At 34.5% G+C, this 13,659-nt stretch overlaps 1 protein-coding gene and 1 non-coding gene across 2 annotated transcripts; both read right to left on the bottom strand.

Moving 5' to 3' along the window:
* Positions 1-2,548: 2,548 nt before the first annotated feature.
* On the bottom strand, positions 2,549-6,207 carry LOC101311500. The gene is made up of 12 exons (XM_004305363.1): positions 6,204-6,207; positions 6,080-6,117; positions 5,889-5,984; positions 5,232-5,239; positions 4,875-4,935; positions 4,443-4,534; positions 4,322-4,339; positions 4,159-4,200; positions 3,878-3,925; positions 3,459-3,583; positions 3,305-3,347; positions 2,549-2,985 (listed from the first exon to the last, which is right to left on the bottom strand). The coding sequence occupies exons 1-10, from the start codon at positions 6,205-6,207 to the stop codon at positions 3,493-3,495; spliced, it is 498 nt and encodes a 165-aa protein (XP_004305411.1). The 3' UTR covers positions 2,549-2,985; positions 3,305-3,347; positions 3,459-3,492.
* A 4,484-nt stretch (positions 6,208-10,691) lies between these two features.
* LOC101299685 lies at positions 10,692-13,298 on the bottom strand. Its single transcript, XR_184925.1, has 3 exons — positions 12,681-13,298; positions 11,112-11,179; positions 10,692-10,715 (listed from the first exon to the last, which is right to left on the bottom strand). It is a non-coding gene; the product is annotated as an uncharacterized LOC101299685 (transcript).
* Positions 13,299-13,659: the final 361 nt, after the last annotated feature.

Genomic DNA, 13,659 nt, shown 5'->3' with positions numbered 1-13,659 from the left:
GTCACAGAACACAGAAAAGAAAAAAAAAAACAAAGCATTCCCGAAAGCAGCACAACTCACCCGATCTTTCAGACGATCAAGAGACTTGAGTGAGGTATCCGAGGCTTAGCCAGGCTTCCGAGCTTGATGAAACCCTACCAAATAGGGTCAACAACAAATCATACCAAAGAAAAAAAAAGTGTGATAATTAAGAATAAGGTTTACTTACTTTTTGCCTAAAAATTGGCCCATCCGAGCCTCCCATCTCCCACACATAAGCAAAGTCACTCTATATTTTGAGGTACCTCTAGGGAACCCGTCACTTTGTCGGGGAAGTACATCCACACATTCCTCCTTTCTTAAATTGCTCATCTGTTCAGCAACATATCACAAAAGAATATAATCGATCTTCCCCTGTATCCTCAAAATCCCAAAAACAGAAAAACAAAAAAATGAATAGCTGGTTTTACTGTTGAAGACAAGTTAAAAACTGTTCAAAACTAGGATGTATGCCCACGCGTTGCAGCGGGTTGTGTAATAGATATGTGCCTGTTTTTTAAAGTAAGCTTCCTAATAATATCACTATATACTGATCAATTCATTGTTACACTACACAACTAAAAGAAACCCCCAATTTCATATTATAGAACTGGACTCGCACCTCTTCTCCCTGCGGTCTTTTATTTCGAACTAATGACTATAGTTTTCTGTCAGTGTTGATCTGGATGCTGTTGGCTGGCACTGAAAAACTGGGTAGCAAGATAAGGAAACAGTAATGTATCATTAAACAATGAAATTCAAAAGATGGCAATATTTAGAACAGTAACATACGAAATTTAAGAATTAATGGCAAATAAAAGGGGGATGCTGATATTGCAAAAAGTTTAAGATACATAGTTGGGGATACAGAGATGCTATGCGCCATGGATTTGGTGAAGGTACGGTTTAAAGTTCCCTACTGATTTTAGAGGTACTTTGATAATAACCAAGTTCCAACTACTATTTGCAGCTCTTGCTTGTACATATAAGCAGACATGGATGCATATATAACAGTAAATCACAATTCTCTTACAAATTCAGAATCAGATGAAATATAACAATTGCAATATAAAATCAGATTAACCAAGTATATTCATAGCTCTTCATTAATGTCAAGTATTAAAAGGTAATTAGATGTTGCGTTCATAACTAAGCCGGATGTGCAATAGAGTTGAAGATAAGTATGTGTACTAGATCTAGTATTTATGACCATTCTATTAATGACCTGTTCGTTTAGGACAGATGAGAGTCGATCGATGACTTTAAACATGAAGCATCAGGTGAACTTACTCTGTAAAATCAAATTATCAATCTGGTGTCTCGAGATCCTTCTCCAAGATCTCCATCTCTCTCACCTTCCTTCTTTCTTGTCCTGTTAACAAATAACATAAAGTCAGAAGTGTACGATAGAGATATTATAATCAAGAACAACAAATGAACACCGTAAATAAAGAAATTTTTATTGAAGCAGCATACAACAAACATCAATCCTCCTAAAACTCTGTTCTAAAAGCACATATCAGCCGTTCACTATATAATTGAGCACAAAATTCATAAGGAATTGTGAATTGTGGGTTCAGAGCAGAATTGTTTACACAACTAACCAATTGGTCAACATGTACAAATTATCAAGCTGATCTTGCATATCACAGAAAATGGTATAGAGAACTACAGAATGCAAACTAATTGGACAAAATCCCAAGATGACAAATTTCCATCAATAAACCACAGATATACAATTCAGTATGGTCCATAATCAAATAATCCATGTAATTTAGTTATTGATAGTAGCTTGGTAAGGTTCTATCACAGCTACAAAATTCCTGAGCCTATATGGTCAACATGTACAAATTATCAAGCTGATCTTGCATATCACAGAAAATGGTACAGAGAACTACAGAATGCAAACTAATTGGACAAAGTCCCAAGATGACAAATTTCCATCAATAAACCACAGATATACAATTCAGTATGGTCCATAATCAAATAATCCATGTAATTTAGTTATTGATAGTAGCTTGGTCAGGTTCTATCACAGCTACAAAATTCCTGAGCCTATATTTTGAAAGTAGTACCAAGGCGCTCGACCTAGAACTACAGTTTGCTTTAGTTCTACAGTGCTTGTCCATTCATATCTTCATGGTGAAACTCATGTAAATTTTCAGATGTTCCTTGACATCCCAGATTCTCAAAAAAAGTATATTAATGTGGGAGAGGAACAAAGATAAATGGAAGGAAGTATGAAAAAAGAACCAAGAATGTAATGGATAAAATAAACAGCAGACTCATAAATTCTCGCCTTGACCTCACTGTGTGACAGGAAGTTTCTTGAGTTATGAAATATCAATCTCATGCCTTCAACCTATAAAGAAAACAAAAACTACTTAAGCTTCTGGATTGATTTCACAAAACAGATTCACATTCTATGTTGATTTAAAAAAACAGATTCACACATAGAGAATGCCTCTTACCCTAATGTGTAATTATATGGATAGGCCAAGTTCTGTGGCGGTTAAGGAGTCCCAATTGAACAGACAGAAATTACTAAAACATTAGATTCCAGAATACTATTCAATGCAGTTGAATAGCAAGGGGAAAAAAATACAAAGAACAGGCTATGCAAGCTACACCTACATAAACACTCATTCTTCTTCAATTTGTGTAGCCTTAAATAAATCGGTAATCTACCATGTATACAGTCTTGAGAGCATGATTCAGTAAATTAATAAATCAGCAGACACTAAAAAAAACACATAGCTCATGACCATGCAGCCATATCTACCACAGCTTTTAAGAGAATATATAGAAGTGTAACAGCTACATTGGCAAGCAACATGCACCCAGTTAATGGAAAAACAGGTAGAAAGCTCGATGAAATTTTAGGCCTTTAGCTTCTAGTATACACGAGCTGGAAATGAAGCTGTATCTAAGAGCTCAACGTTCCCGGAATTAGCTACATGTCCAAATCTGTAAGAAACAAAAACAAAAGAACAAACAGTTACATAACTCACTGTAAATAAAACTATACAAACTTCTTTCCAAAAGTTAAAGCCCAATGCATACATGCACGAAAAGATGAATGCAATATAATGTACAATACCAAAATGAAGAATTACAACAGAAGATCTTTGCTGCATAAAACCGTTTGCATTTTTCTATACAAAAATAGTACGAGTATTTTGTACAAAAATAGCATACAGCATGAGTATATATGGTGCACAAAAATCTTATGCAACTAAATTAGCAAATAAAATGCAAATGCAGGTTAGAGAAAAAGCAAACTCACCCTTTGATATGGTCATTCTTCCGACATTAAGGAACCCAATTCCCTACCAATCAATCAATAAAACCAAAAGAAAGATAGTAAAATAATAAGAAATAATCTAAAATAAACGATAAGCCTTTTGTAGTGAAATTAAGCTTGGAGGAGTGTTGCTTACTTTCGAAAGGAGAGACTGTTCTCCCCTGTCTCCTTCACTCATTGGCTTTCTCTCCGTGTCGAGCAGACAACCAAAACCCAAAGACGCCTTGGAACAAACCTCCTAAAGATCCAATTCCCTGATTCCTAAAGCAGAAATAACAAAACCCAAAACATTGAAAATATGAATATGAATCTTTATTCAAGTTACATGGACTACAGAGTAACATGGCAATTCAGAGTAACATGCAGATGATTCAATCTAGCTATATTTCTCCTCTTGCATAACAACCACAACACCTAATTTTGGCTGAAGTGAAATTGTGAAATTTTGTAACACATGCATTAGGGTATCCTATTAGTAAGTCCAGCCACGCGGATTCGTATACATGAGAACATAACTTAGTATTAAACGGAAGGAAAATAACATAACCTGATTACCAAGAGCTTAAACACAGGAATTGGTTTTGCAGCAACTTCAACTTAAACCTGTAAAAAAAAAAAAAATGAGAAGACCGAATACAAAATGCACCTACCCAGAAGTTTAACATACTTAGATGCACAAACCCAAGAAGAAAGAAAACACCTTCTGCACTCAAATTTCCCAAAAATCGAATCGAAAGATAACCATATTAACGGATTCCTATATATGAGAAAACGAAAATGGAAAGCCCATGTCTTCACATCAATTCCTAACTTCTGAAAACCTAAATCCAATTTACCTCCCCGACGAAGCTCGATTACAGAACGCAGAGCCACAGAATCTGAAAACGTAAGAACAATCGATCAGAAAGGAGAGAAGTCAAAAGGAAAATAAGATAATAAGAACAGAAAACCAATTAGCTTAATTCTGGAGGAATCTGAAGGAAACCTGAATTTACCCACCTATTCTGGATGTTTTGACTGAATTTACCCAAAGCCTGTTAGAAACAGTAGGTCGGCGCCAGGCCGCAAGATAATATAGTAAATTGAAAAACAAAAATGAATGGAATTGAAAACCCATTACCCATAGACATCTTTCGCAGCTTCAAAACCACTCACAACTAATTCGAAAACCTCAGTAAAGGTTTGAAATTGATTATCCAACCTAGTCAAATCCTGCACACAACATCCAAAAGAAATGTGATACCAATATTTTTGAAGGCACATGCATGATACTTGCTACTACATCAGATAATTTATTTCTTAAAATATTTAAGATTTTCAGGTAAAATGCATTGGTCTGCCTAATTTATAACACTGATTTCTTTCCATATTTCCATTAACTTTTTAGAAGATAACAGTTTTGCAAGACTAAAATGCATTGGTCTGCCTAATTTATAACACTGATTTCTTTCCATATTTCCATTAACTTTTTAGAAGATAACAGTTTTGCAAGACTGAACTGTCACTTTACTACTAAAAAACACGTGCAAGTAAAAGAGGCCGAATAATCTACCTCTATGAAAATCCTGGTTCCAAAACCTTCTGCAATCTGGATGAACCAATCGGTTCCCCAACTATCGAGTAATGGTCAGTATTCAACCAAGTTCTTTCATGTAGTTGAGTCCATTAACGTCCAACCAGTATTTTGCTCACTGATTTTCTTAACATCAAGAAATCTGAGATAAGAGCTGTCCATTTGTAATTAAAAACTCTAGCACTCTATTTACCCACTCCACTGTGAAAACATGTGTTGATTATAATATGTGAATGCAAGTTCTTACCTAATATTACTGACATAACAAAAAGGTCACCTTAAAAACAGAAACCGCTATAACGAATTTCTCCTTTATTTCTGTGATGTATCACCCACCCTGTCACCTGAAATGAATCAATCAATCAACAACTGTACGGAAAATATTCCACTGCAGAACACCAATATCTCCATCCCATCAAAGTCACTTACATAATGAGAACAAAATAAACACTTCAAAGCATTGGAGCTGATTTTGTTGTTGATGGAAATGTATTTTGTTTCTGGAAGAAAATAATACTAAAATTTGGGAAGAGTTTGTGTACACCTTGGTGAGATAATGTTCAATATTGCCAATCTGAATCCATTCTGCAAAAATTGGAACATAATGAAGATATGTTTCCAACTTGGGGGAATTTTTTGAAAGGAAGAAAACAGAAAATTGTATTATTTTTCCATTTGATATACTCATGAATCTTTTTCACATATATATTGACATTTTTAGATATTAGATTATCAACAGGGGAATATGGTCCTTACTTTAATGTGTATATTCAACATGCTTCTGTGCACATTTTGCAGCCTTAACCTGTTATAAGGACCAATATGCAGATGAATATATAAGCCATGTTGCTGTGCCAGCTTGATGAACTTGATCACATCATATCTATCCTCAGAAATAATAAACATTTTGAAACAAAGACAAAGCTGTTCATGAGTATAAATGCAGATATATCTCGAGGGAAAAGTAAAATTTAAAATGCTTTTTCAAATTACCTTTCCTGGGCTTGGATCTTGCCCATCCCAAAACACATAGGTTTGTATCATGTCCAAGCCTCCATCTTTGGCCTTCTGAGTCAAAGCCGGCCACATCTGTCAAACCCAGAACATCAACGATTTAAGCTATAAAAAGGAACAAAAACTATACAAAAATCAGAACTCAGCTATCAACAAAAACACCCTTATACCCAAGGAAGTAGGAAACTGGCAAAATCGATTAGAAAACCTGCAGACATTAATGCAATTTAAAAGAAAAATCCTAGCAATTAGACAGAATTACATAAAGAAAAGCAAATACACAGAACCACTTACCCATATTTCCTCCTGTCTCAGCCCAAAAAAATATTAACAAATATTCCATTCTCTTCCTCACAGCAAAACCCAACAACCCTGAATCCGCCACGTTCGGCATCTCCTACAGAGAAGATCTGTTTGATGAACCTCTGCATGTAATTAATGTCATTTGTATCAAAATACCAATTTTACTAATTCAAAATCAGAAACGAAAATTCATTCTTTGAAGTATAATCCACGTGCATCTGCATTGATCACAGTTTTCACAGAAATACTCTTTATCTCTATAAAGGAGAAGTCTTTTTATGCAGTCTGTTTTTGTACATTAATTGTTTACCTAGAAGACTAAACCCACATACACAGAAAAGGTAGCAAAGCACCTATAAAAAATCTGGAATCAACTAATACAAACAATTTTGGCCAAATTTTTTTTTTCATTGTTACAAAAAAATAAATTAAAACAGAAGTCCCCAAAGATTCCCAACTAAATGAATAATATAGAATTGTTTGAAATCTTGAATGTAGAAGAAGTAGCACATACCTATGAACTGAAACACCATCAAAACTTCAAGCAAACTACATAAACAGCAAAACCAAATTCTTTGTTTTCAAGCAGGAACTTAAACAAAAAAATTAAAAAAAAAGAAGAAAAAAATTAAAAAAAAACTACCATGAAACTCACAAATAAACAATCTTACCAAATAATAATAAAGTATTAATCAAAAGATAGAGTACTATGCGGACCCTTAACTTTTCAAAGCTAGGATGCAGAGATAATCAAAATACATAAAATTAAATATCTTGTACAGGAAATGCTCGGTATTGCCAAGGAGTGGAACACAGGGGAGTTATATTAGAGTTGCTGCATTAAAAAGACCCCAAATCAGAACGGAAAACGAAGAAAGAAACAGGAACTCAAATTCTTGGTACATAAATTTTGTAATTGAAAATATGACATATTTAGAAGAACTGAGCATATAGATCAGGGAAAAATGAGATTCACTTACAGCATCATTCAATTTTTTTTTCTAGTAACGTTCTTTTCTGTACCTGTACGACTGTCTCTAAACCCCTCCCTATTCAAAACCAAAATGAAAAAAGTCAGCGAAATATATTCAGTGGAAAAAAAATTCAAAGATCTAAAAGATTCATGTACATGCATAAAACTATCAGATTGGGAAATCGGTACTAATAGTTAGAAAGGTGAAGACGAATGGTATAACTATCAGACTGATATTGATCGACACCAAAATTTTGATCGTTAGTCATAGTTCTGACGAACATAAATTGACCCAAAACCTCATTATCTTGAATTCTTGACGCTTGATTGAAACCCAAACTCGCAACAAAAGTGATCAGCGAAATCGAACACCTTCTGCATTAATCACCCAAAAATCGGACCAAAGGAGATAAACGACCATATTGAGCGACTCATAAACCCATAATTCAAGATCCAAATAAAAAAAATTAAAAAAATTCAAAGGACCATGCTTACCTTAGGAAACCTGAATTCACTCAAAAAGATTATCTTAGTTTGATCTCCTCTCTCTGATCTCCACTCTCTTTTAGACTCTTTCTCCTCTGTTGTGACTTGTGCCGAAACCAAGACGTAGAAAAGAAAGAAAAAGAAACGAAAGCCAGGGAAGACACACGCGGAGACCGTAGACACACATGGAAGTAAATAGCTAACACCTGTCATGCCAGAATTGTAAATAAGCAGAGAACGGAAGGGCAAAAACGGCAGCCCAACGTTCCCTTAGAAACCGTAGGTCGGCGCCAGGCCGCATAATATTATAGTAAATTGAAAAACAAAAATGAATGGAATTTGAAAACCCACTACCCATAGACATCTTATTTCGCAGCTTCAAAACCACTCACAACTGATTCGAAAACCTCAGTAAAGGTTTGAAATTGATTATCCAACCCTGCCAAATCCTGCACCCAACATCCAAAAGAAATGTGATACCAATATTTTTGAAGGCACATGCATGATACTTGCTACTACATCAGATAATTTATTTCAAAAACCTCAGTAAAGGTTTGAAATTGATTATCCAACCCAGCCAAATCCCGCATAAAATGTGGAAAACATGACCAATCTTACCAAACTAGAAAATCCAAAACTCATTTGCACCACCAAAGTGGCATGTGCCAGATAAGAAGCTTACCTTCAGCCGAATCCCACAAAGATCTTAAACTACATACCTGAGCTCTATAATAGTATAATTATCCTAACACATAGTTACAACAAAATAGGAACCCACAGCACTAAGATGTCGTATTGGGCCCACCCCTCCCTTTTTTCCCAAATTCAGACCTCCTCCTTTTCCGTCATGGAAACCCAGAAAACAAAACTTTTTGTAAGTCGTATCATAGGAAGTGAGAAAGGGAAGAAAATGAGAAAAGCAACTTACCGAAACGAATTACCATATGTAAAACTCACCAAGACGCATGCCAATAACCCAATAATGTACCTGAAACTCTTTGTTCAACAAACCCATTAAACCCAACAATGTACCTATTCTTGCAGCAGTTGTTGCCCCAAAGCTTGAAACACTTGTTGCTGGGATATCAATAACTAACCTGGAAAATATGCATACATGATTTTCAATGGGAACTGTGGCCATATGCATATAATATTTGAGCAGAAGCTATCTCATCGGCATTTCATGTCATCTGACCGTCAATCTAGACCGTTAAAAAAATGAGGTCTAAATAGGGTCGACAACAAAACATACCGGATAATAAAATGAGTGATAATTAAGACAAAGGTTTACTTACTTTTTGCCTAAAAATTTGCCCAGCCGAGGCTCCCATCTCCCACACTTATGCAATGGCACTCCTCTATAATTTGAGCCGCCTCCAGGGAACCGGTACTTTGTCGACAAAGTACATGCACACATTCCTCCTTTGTTAAATTGCTCATCCGTTCAGCAACATATTACAAAAGAATATAATCAATCTTCCCCATATCCACAAAATCACAAAAAAAAAATAAAAAAATTAAATAAATAATCGAATAGCTGGTTTTACTGTTGAAGATAAGTTATAACTGTTCATGATAAGTTCAGAGAAAACCACAATCGAAAAAAACTCAGCTTTCTTAAGACAAGAATTGAAGAACTGAAGTCAGTACTCACTTGTTTCAAGTCATATTCGTTGTCTTCAATGTCATCATTTATGTCAGCCTCTACTCTCCTGAACTTGATCGCAGCTCTATCATACACTACAGAAAATAATTTATAATAAGTTAGTTAATCATTAAAGTTTCTACACGCTCTTGGCTCACATTTTCCTGGAGAAATTTTTTGTTTCTTTCCCCAGAAAATATAAGATTTTTTATGACAAGCAAAATAGTACTCACCAAGCAGCTGCATGTGCTGTGTCGAATCAACCTATAGGGTGTCCAAAACAAAATTAAAAAAATATATGAAAAAAACCCATCAGAAAGACCAACATGGATTTATTTGCAATGACAAAACAGGTGTCCTTTTGTCAATTCATTCTTGCATTCATAGAAAAAGAGGTACTGAAACTGTAAAGTGGCATATTTCAATTCATAGTTGGTGATATACTGATATACTGATATACATACTACTCCCTCACCTTATAGAATAGAAAAAACCATGAATGAAGATAAGCCAATTTGAGTATTGTAGCACTGTAAAACACACCATTTAAACCATAAAACTGAGCCACAAAGAAACATTTACATTGTAGGCAAAGTTGAAAGAAAAGACCTACATTTTAGAATAGCTGCAAATAGAATAAGCAAGCCTGAAACTAAAACTACATAAAAACCAAAATGTGAAATTAATCAAAAACATAATTATTGAGGAATCTGAAGCAAATAGACAACAACATTGTAACAAAAATTGAAAAAAATAAAAATAAAAAAAATAAAAATAAAAGGACAGACACCCATATGGAGAAATTGATGTCTATATGCACTATAACGCAAATGAAAATATCAAACACACTAGAACCACATTCTGATCTAATTGAACAAACCCAAATGATTGAAATCTTTGATCTAACTACCAAGCAAATACCAAATACCAAACACAGATGTGACAAAATATGATTTTTTCACTCACCTTGATCCAACACAAAGAATTGAAACCTTTGGAGCTAATACTGGCATTCATCACCATTGCTAGTTTCCAGCCAGCTCCAATTATCTCTTCAATTTTGTGATTGCTTTTGGTAAATCGAAAATCAGTGACCTGCGCACAACTACAATGATAAAAAACGGTGATTTAAATCGTTGTGTTTGACCCTTATACACAAAGTCTGATAGTTATAGTTGATCAATTTCAAATTGCATGCAACTTCATAAAAGAAATCATCCAAATTTCCAAATGTAAAGACATTAGTTTTATATCAAATAACATTGTAGGCAAAGTTGAAAGAAAAGACATACATAAAGGCTGCAACTGCAAAACATATTAACAGGGTAAGGAGTAACCTCTAAGGATTTTTTTTAAGCTTCGATTTGAACAGCTGCTTGCTAACCAACTCCATAAAATCCTAGAACAAAACTGAGAGGCTGAGGAATTACTTCCCATAAATACAGTACTTGTCATAAACAATCTTCTAATTTAAAAGAGTTTAAAATTAGAAAAGAATATATAGAAGTAATGTAAATCTTAATCCAGTCTATGTAAAAGCTTCGATTAGCATTTAGGTACTCAACTTTAATGGATCTCCTGCTAGATATTCACCAAAAATTGCAAGCCTCTATGTTTCAATTACAACTTTCAGTCTTCCCTACATAAACAAAGAACAGAAGACTTATTGACTGGAAAAAGAAAATGTCATCAATTTCTATTCACAAACACTCATTTCCTATTCATCAAGAAGACACTAACAATCACTTTTCTGTTTGGGATGTCAACCAAATTTATACGAACAGCATTTACGTACTTAACTTCAATGGAATACACCGAAAAATTGCAGCCGTCTGGTATTTCAATAAAAACTTCCCATCCTCCCTACATAAACAGAGAACACAAGAGTTAAAGAATATAATTACCATGTTTGCACTTCACTTCCCTTTTTTTGCAGCGCGCAGCAATGTTCATATCTATCCACTTTTACTCTAAGATAAAGCCATTTCCTAATAGAAAAATTTTTGTAAGAGAAATTTTATTAACACATGGCTAATTACTAGATACACACATCTTATTTTTGAAACTTTTTTAAATACTAATTTACCCTTGATTTGAGAAAGCTGAAATTAAACTAAATAAATATTATACTGGAGTCTAAACAGCAGAACAATATTCCATAATATTTTTTATCAATTTGTTAATTCCAATTCGTTTTATCAATCATTCATAAAATGAAACCATCTCATCCATCAATTTGTAGCAGATTATGATATTAGTGATAATTTGTGTTTGGAGTCATGACCGAGCTAGCTTTGAATTTGGGGTAATGGCGAGGTAGAGTTGGTGAAAGATGAAAAAAGCACCAAAGTCAATAAAAATTTTGTTCTCTATCTCTCGCGTTATATGAAGTATAGAGAAATCAAAGAATTAAAGTATAAAAGAGGTCTTCTTGATATATTAGTTCATTAATATCTATTGTTCATTGATCATGTTTTGTTGAGACTTAATATATATTGGAGAAGAAGAAGGTGCTCATTTTGTACAAATTTGCGTTCTCGCTAAAATTCATTTTATACAGATTTGTTGGGGCTTAATATGTATAATGAGGGTATAAAAGGAAGATTAAGAAAATATTTGCACAAAATAAAATATGGGGTGTGTATTAAGTGTATAGGCATGTGTGAATAAAATTTCTCTTTTTGTAACCGTCAAAAATGACCCAAATTTTAATAAACTATGAGAGTCTACAAAAGAATGTATAATAATAACTTGATAAAAAAAAATTCAAAACGAAGAAAAAAAAAAACAAAATCCACACCTTAGGTGGAGATTGGGAGCAGTTTTCGAATGTGAGGTAAACAAGCATATAACTGCAATAGCATTTAGAGTAAAATTGTCTGAAAAAACAAATAAATAACAAAAACAATATTTTGTAAATATATTATTTAATAAAATCATAAATGATTAACACACGCTAACCTATGTGTTAAGAGGCTAGCATCATCTTATTAAATTTTTTTTTTGTGATTCGTATTCGTAATATGGTAAATATGTGAACGAGGGCAAGTCCTGAACCTTCTAGAACGAGGGCAAAATTGCCAACACATTGTTTCTTATCGATAGTTTTTTTTTTCGATGTCATTATCGACAGTTGTTTAAAACACTTTTTTTCTTTTGATTTTTTTTTTTTTATTGAGATCAAACACTTGTTTCTTTGAACAACTCACAAACAATTGTAACATGGTAAATATGCATACTACTGACCATTAGTGGACCAAAATCCGATATTTTTGTGACAAATGATAAAAAAATTCCGACATGGTGGTCGAAAATGAAGACCATAAATATTTCATTTTAGAAAAAATATTTCTATCAAAAATACCTTTATTACCGACCATGTTTCGTCGTTGCAAAATAAAGGCCCGAGTTGTAGTGAAGCGAAAACTAAGATCTATGATCCAGATGTGATTGCTTCCTGGGCCCAAATTCCGATCCAAATTACGAGATTGGGTTGCTTAGGACACCTAAACCAAAAGCCCAGGCCCTATTGAAAAAAGGACCCATGCCCACTTGAACTTTGCACACCCAATCTCGCCACCGCACTTAACCACTCCATAAACCTTCACTCTGGCACGATCGCCAATCCTCCGGACCGGGATCCCATAATCGTCTTCCGTCACCGTAGTCAGACAATATGTTGGGGGAAACAAGCACCATGATCGTCCTGCCGACACCACCACTTTGAATCATTCTCAACCCAATCTCACAGATCGGAGAAAGCCTCGCTCAACAGCAACATCATGGTGTCGAATCGTTGGCCCCATATCTGAAATCTTCACAGCCTCACGTGAAAACCCCACATCAGCTTGATCCTAAATGAACCCAAACCTCTGTCGAAGCCTCGCAATACCACCGCCCACCAGCTGCTCCTTCGAGCGCCTAAATTTGGGCAAGGAGTGCTCCACAAGCCAAATATAGCCTTTAGTGACAGTCATAATACGTCTCTAGAGATGTATTAGGGACTAAAATATACTTTAATTCGTCTGTAATGAAATGAGTGACAAAATTGACTTCCGTCCTTAAAAATTGCGTCTCTAAAACCTAACAGACACGTGTTTAAAATTCCGTCCCTATTGCTTATTGCCTGCCCCACATGGGCAGTGATTATTAAAGACAACTCAAGCTGTCTCTAATACCTTTAGAGACGGAGACTTAAGGTGTCTGTGATACCTCTAGAGACAGTGACATAAGGTGTCTAATACATTTAGAGATGGAGGAAAAAATGTTCTTTAACATCATTTTTTTTATAGTCACGGCGTATAAAAAAACGTATAAAATATTATTAGTTTGTAAGATTCAAA

The sequence above is a fragment of the Fragaria vesca genome, linkage group LG6 (assembly GCF_000184155.1).
Source record: "Fragaria vesca subsp. vesca linkage group LG6, FraVesHawaii_1.0, whole genome shotgun sequence".
NCBI lineage: Eukaryota > Viridiplantae > Streptophyta > Magnoliopsida > Rosales > Rosaceae > Fragaria > Fragaria vesca.
This window is presented reverse-complemented; position numbering and strand designations above follow the sequence as displayed.

What these genes read in the sequence shown, in the direction of transcription:
- LOC101311500 (XM_004305363.1), bottom strand. An exon ending in CCAGTTTCCTACTTCCTTGG is followed by an intron (nt 5,985 to 6,079) that starts GTATAAGGGTGT and finishes TGGGTTTGACAG; the next exon opens with ATGTGGCCGGCTTTGACTCA. An exon ending in GAACCAGGATTTTCATAGAG is followed by an intron (nt 4,535 to 4,874) that starts GTAGATTATTCG and finishes TGTTGTGTGCAG; the next exon opens with GATTTGACTAGGTTGGATAA.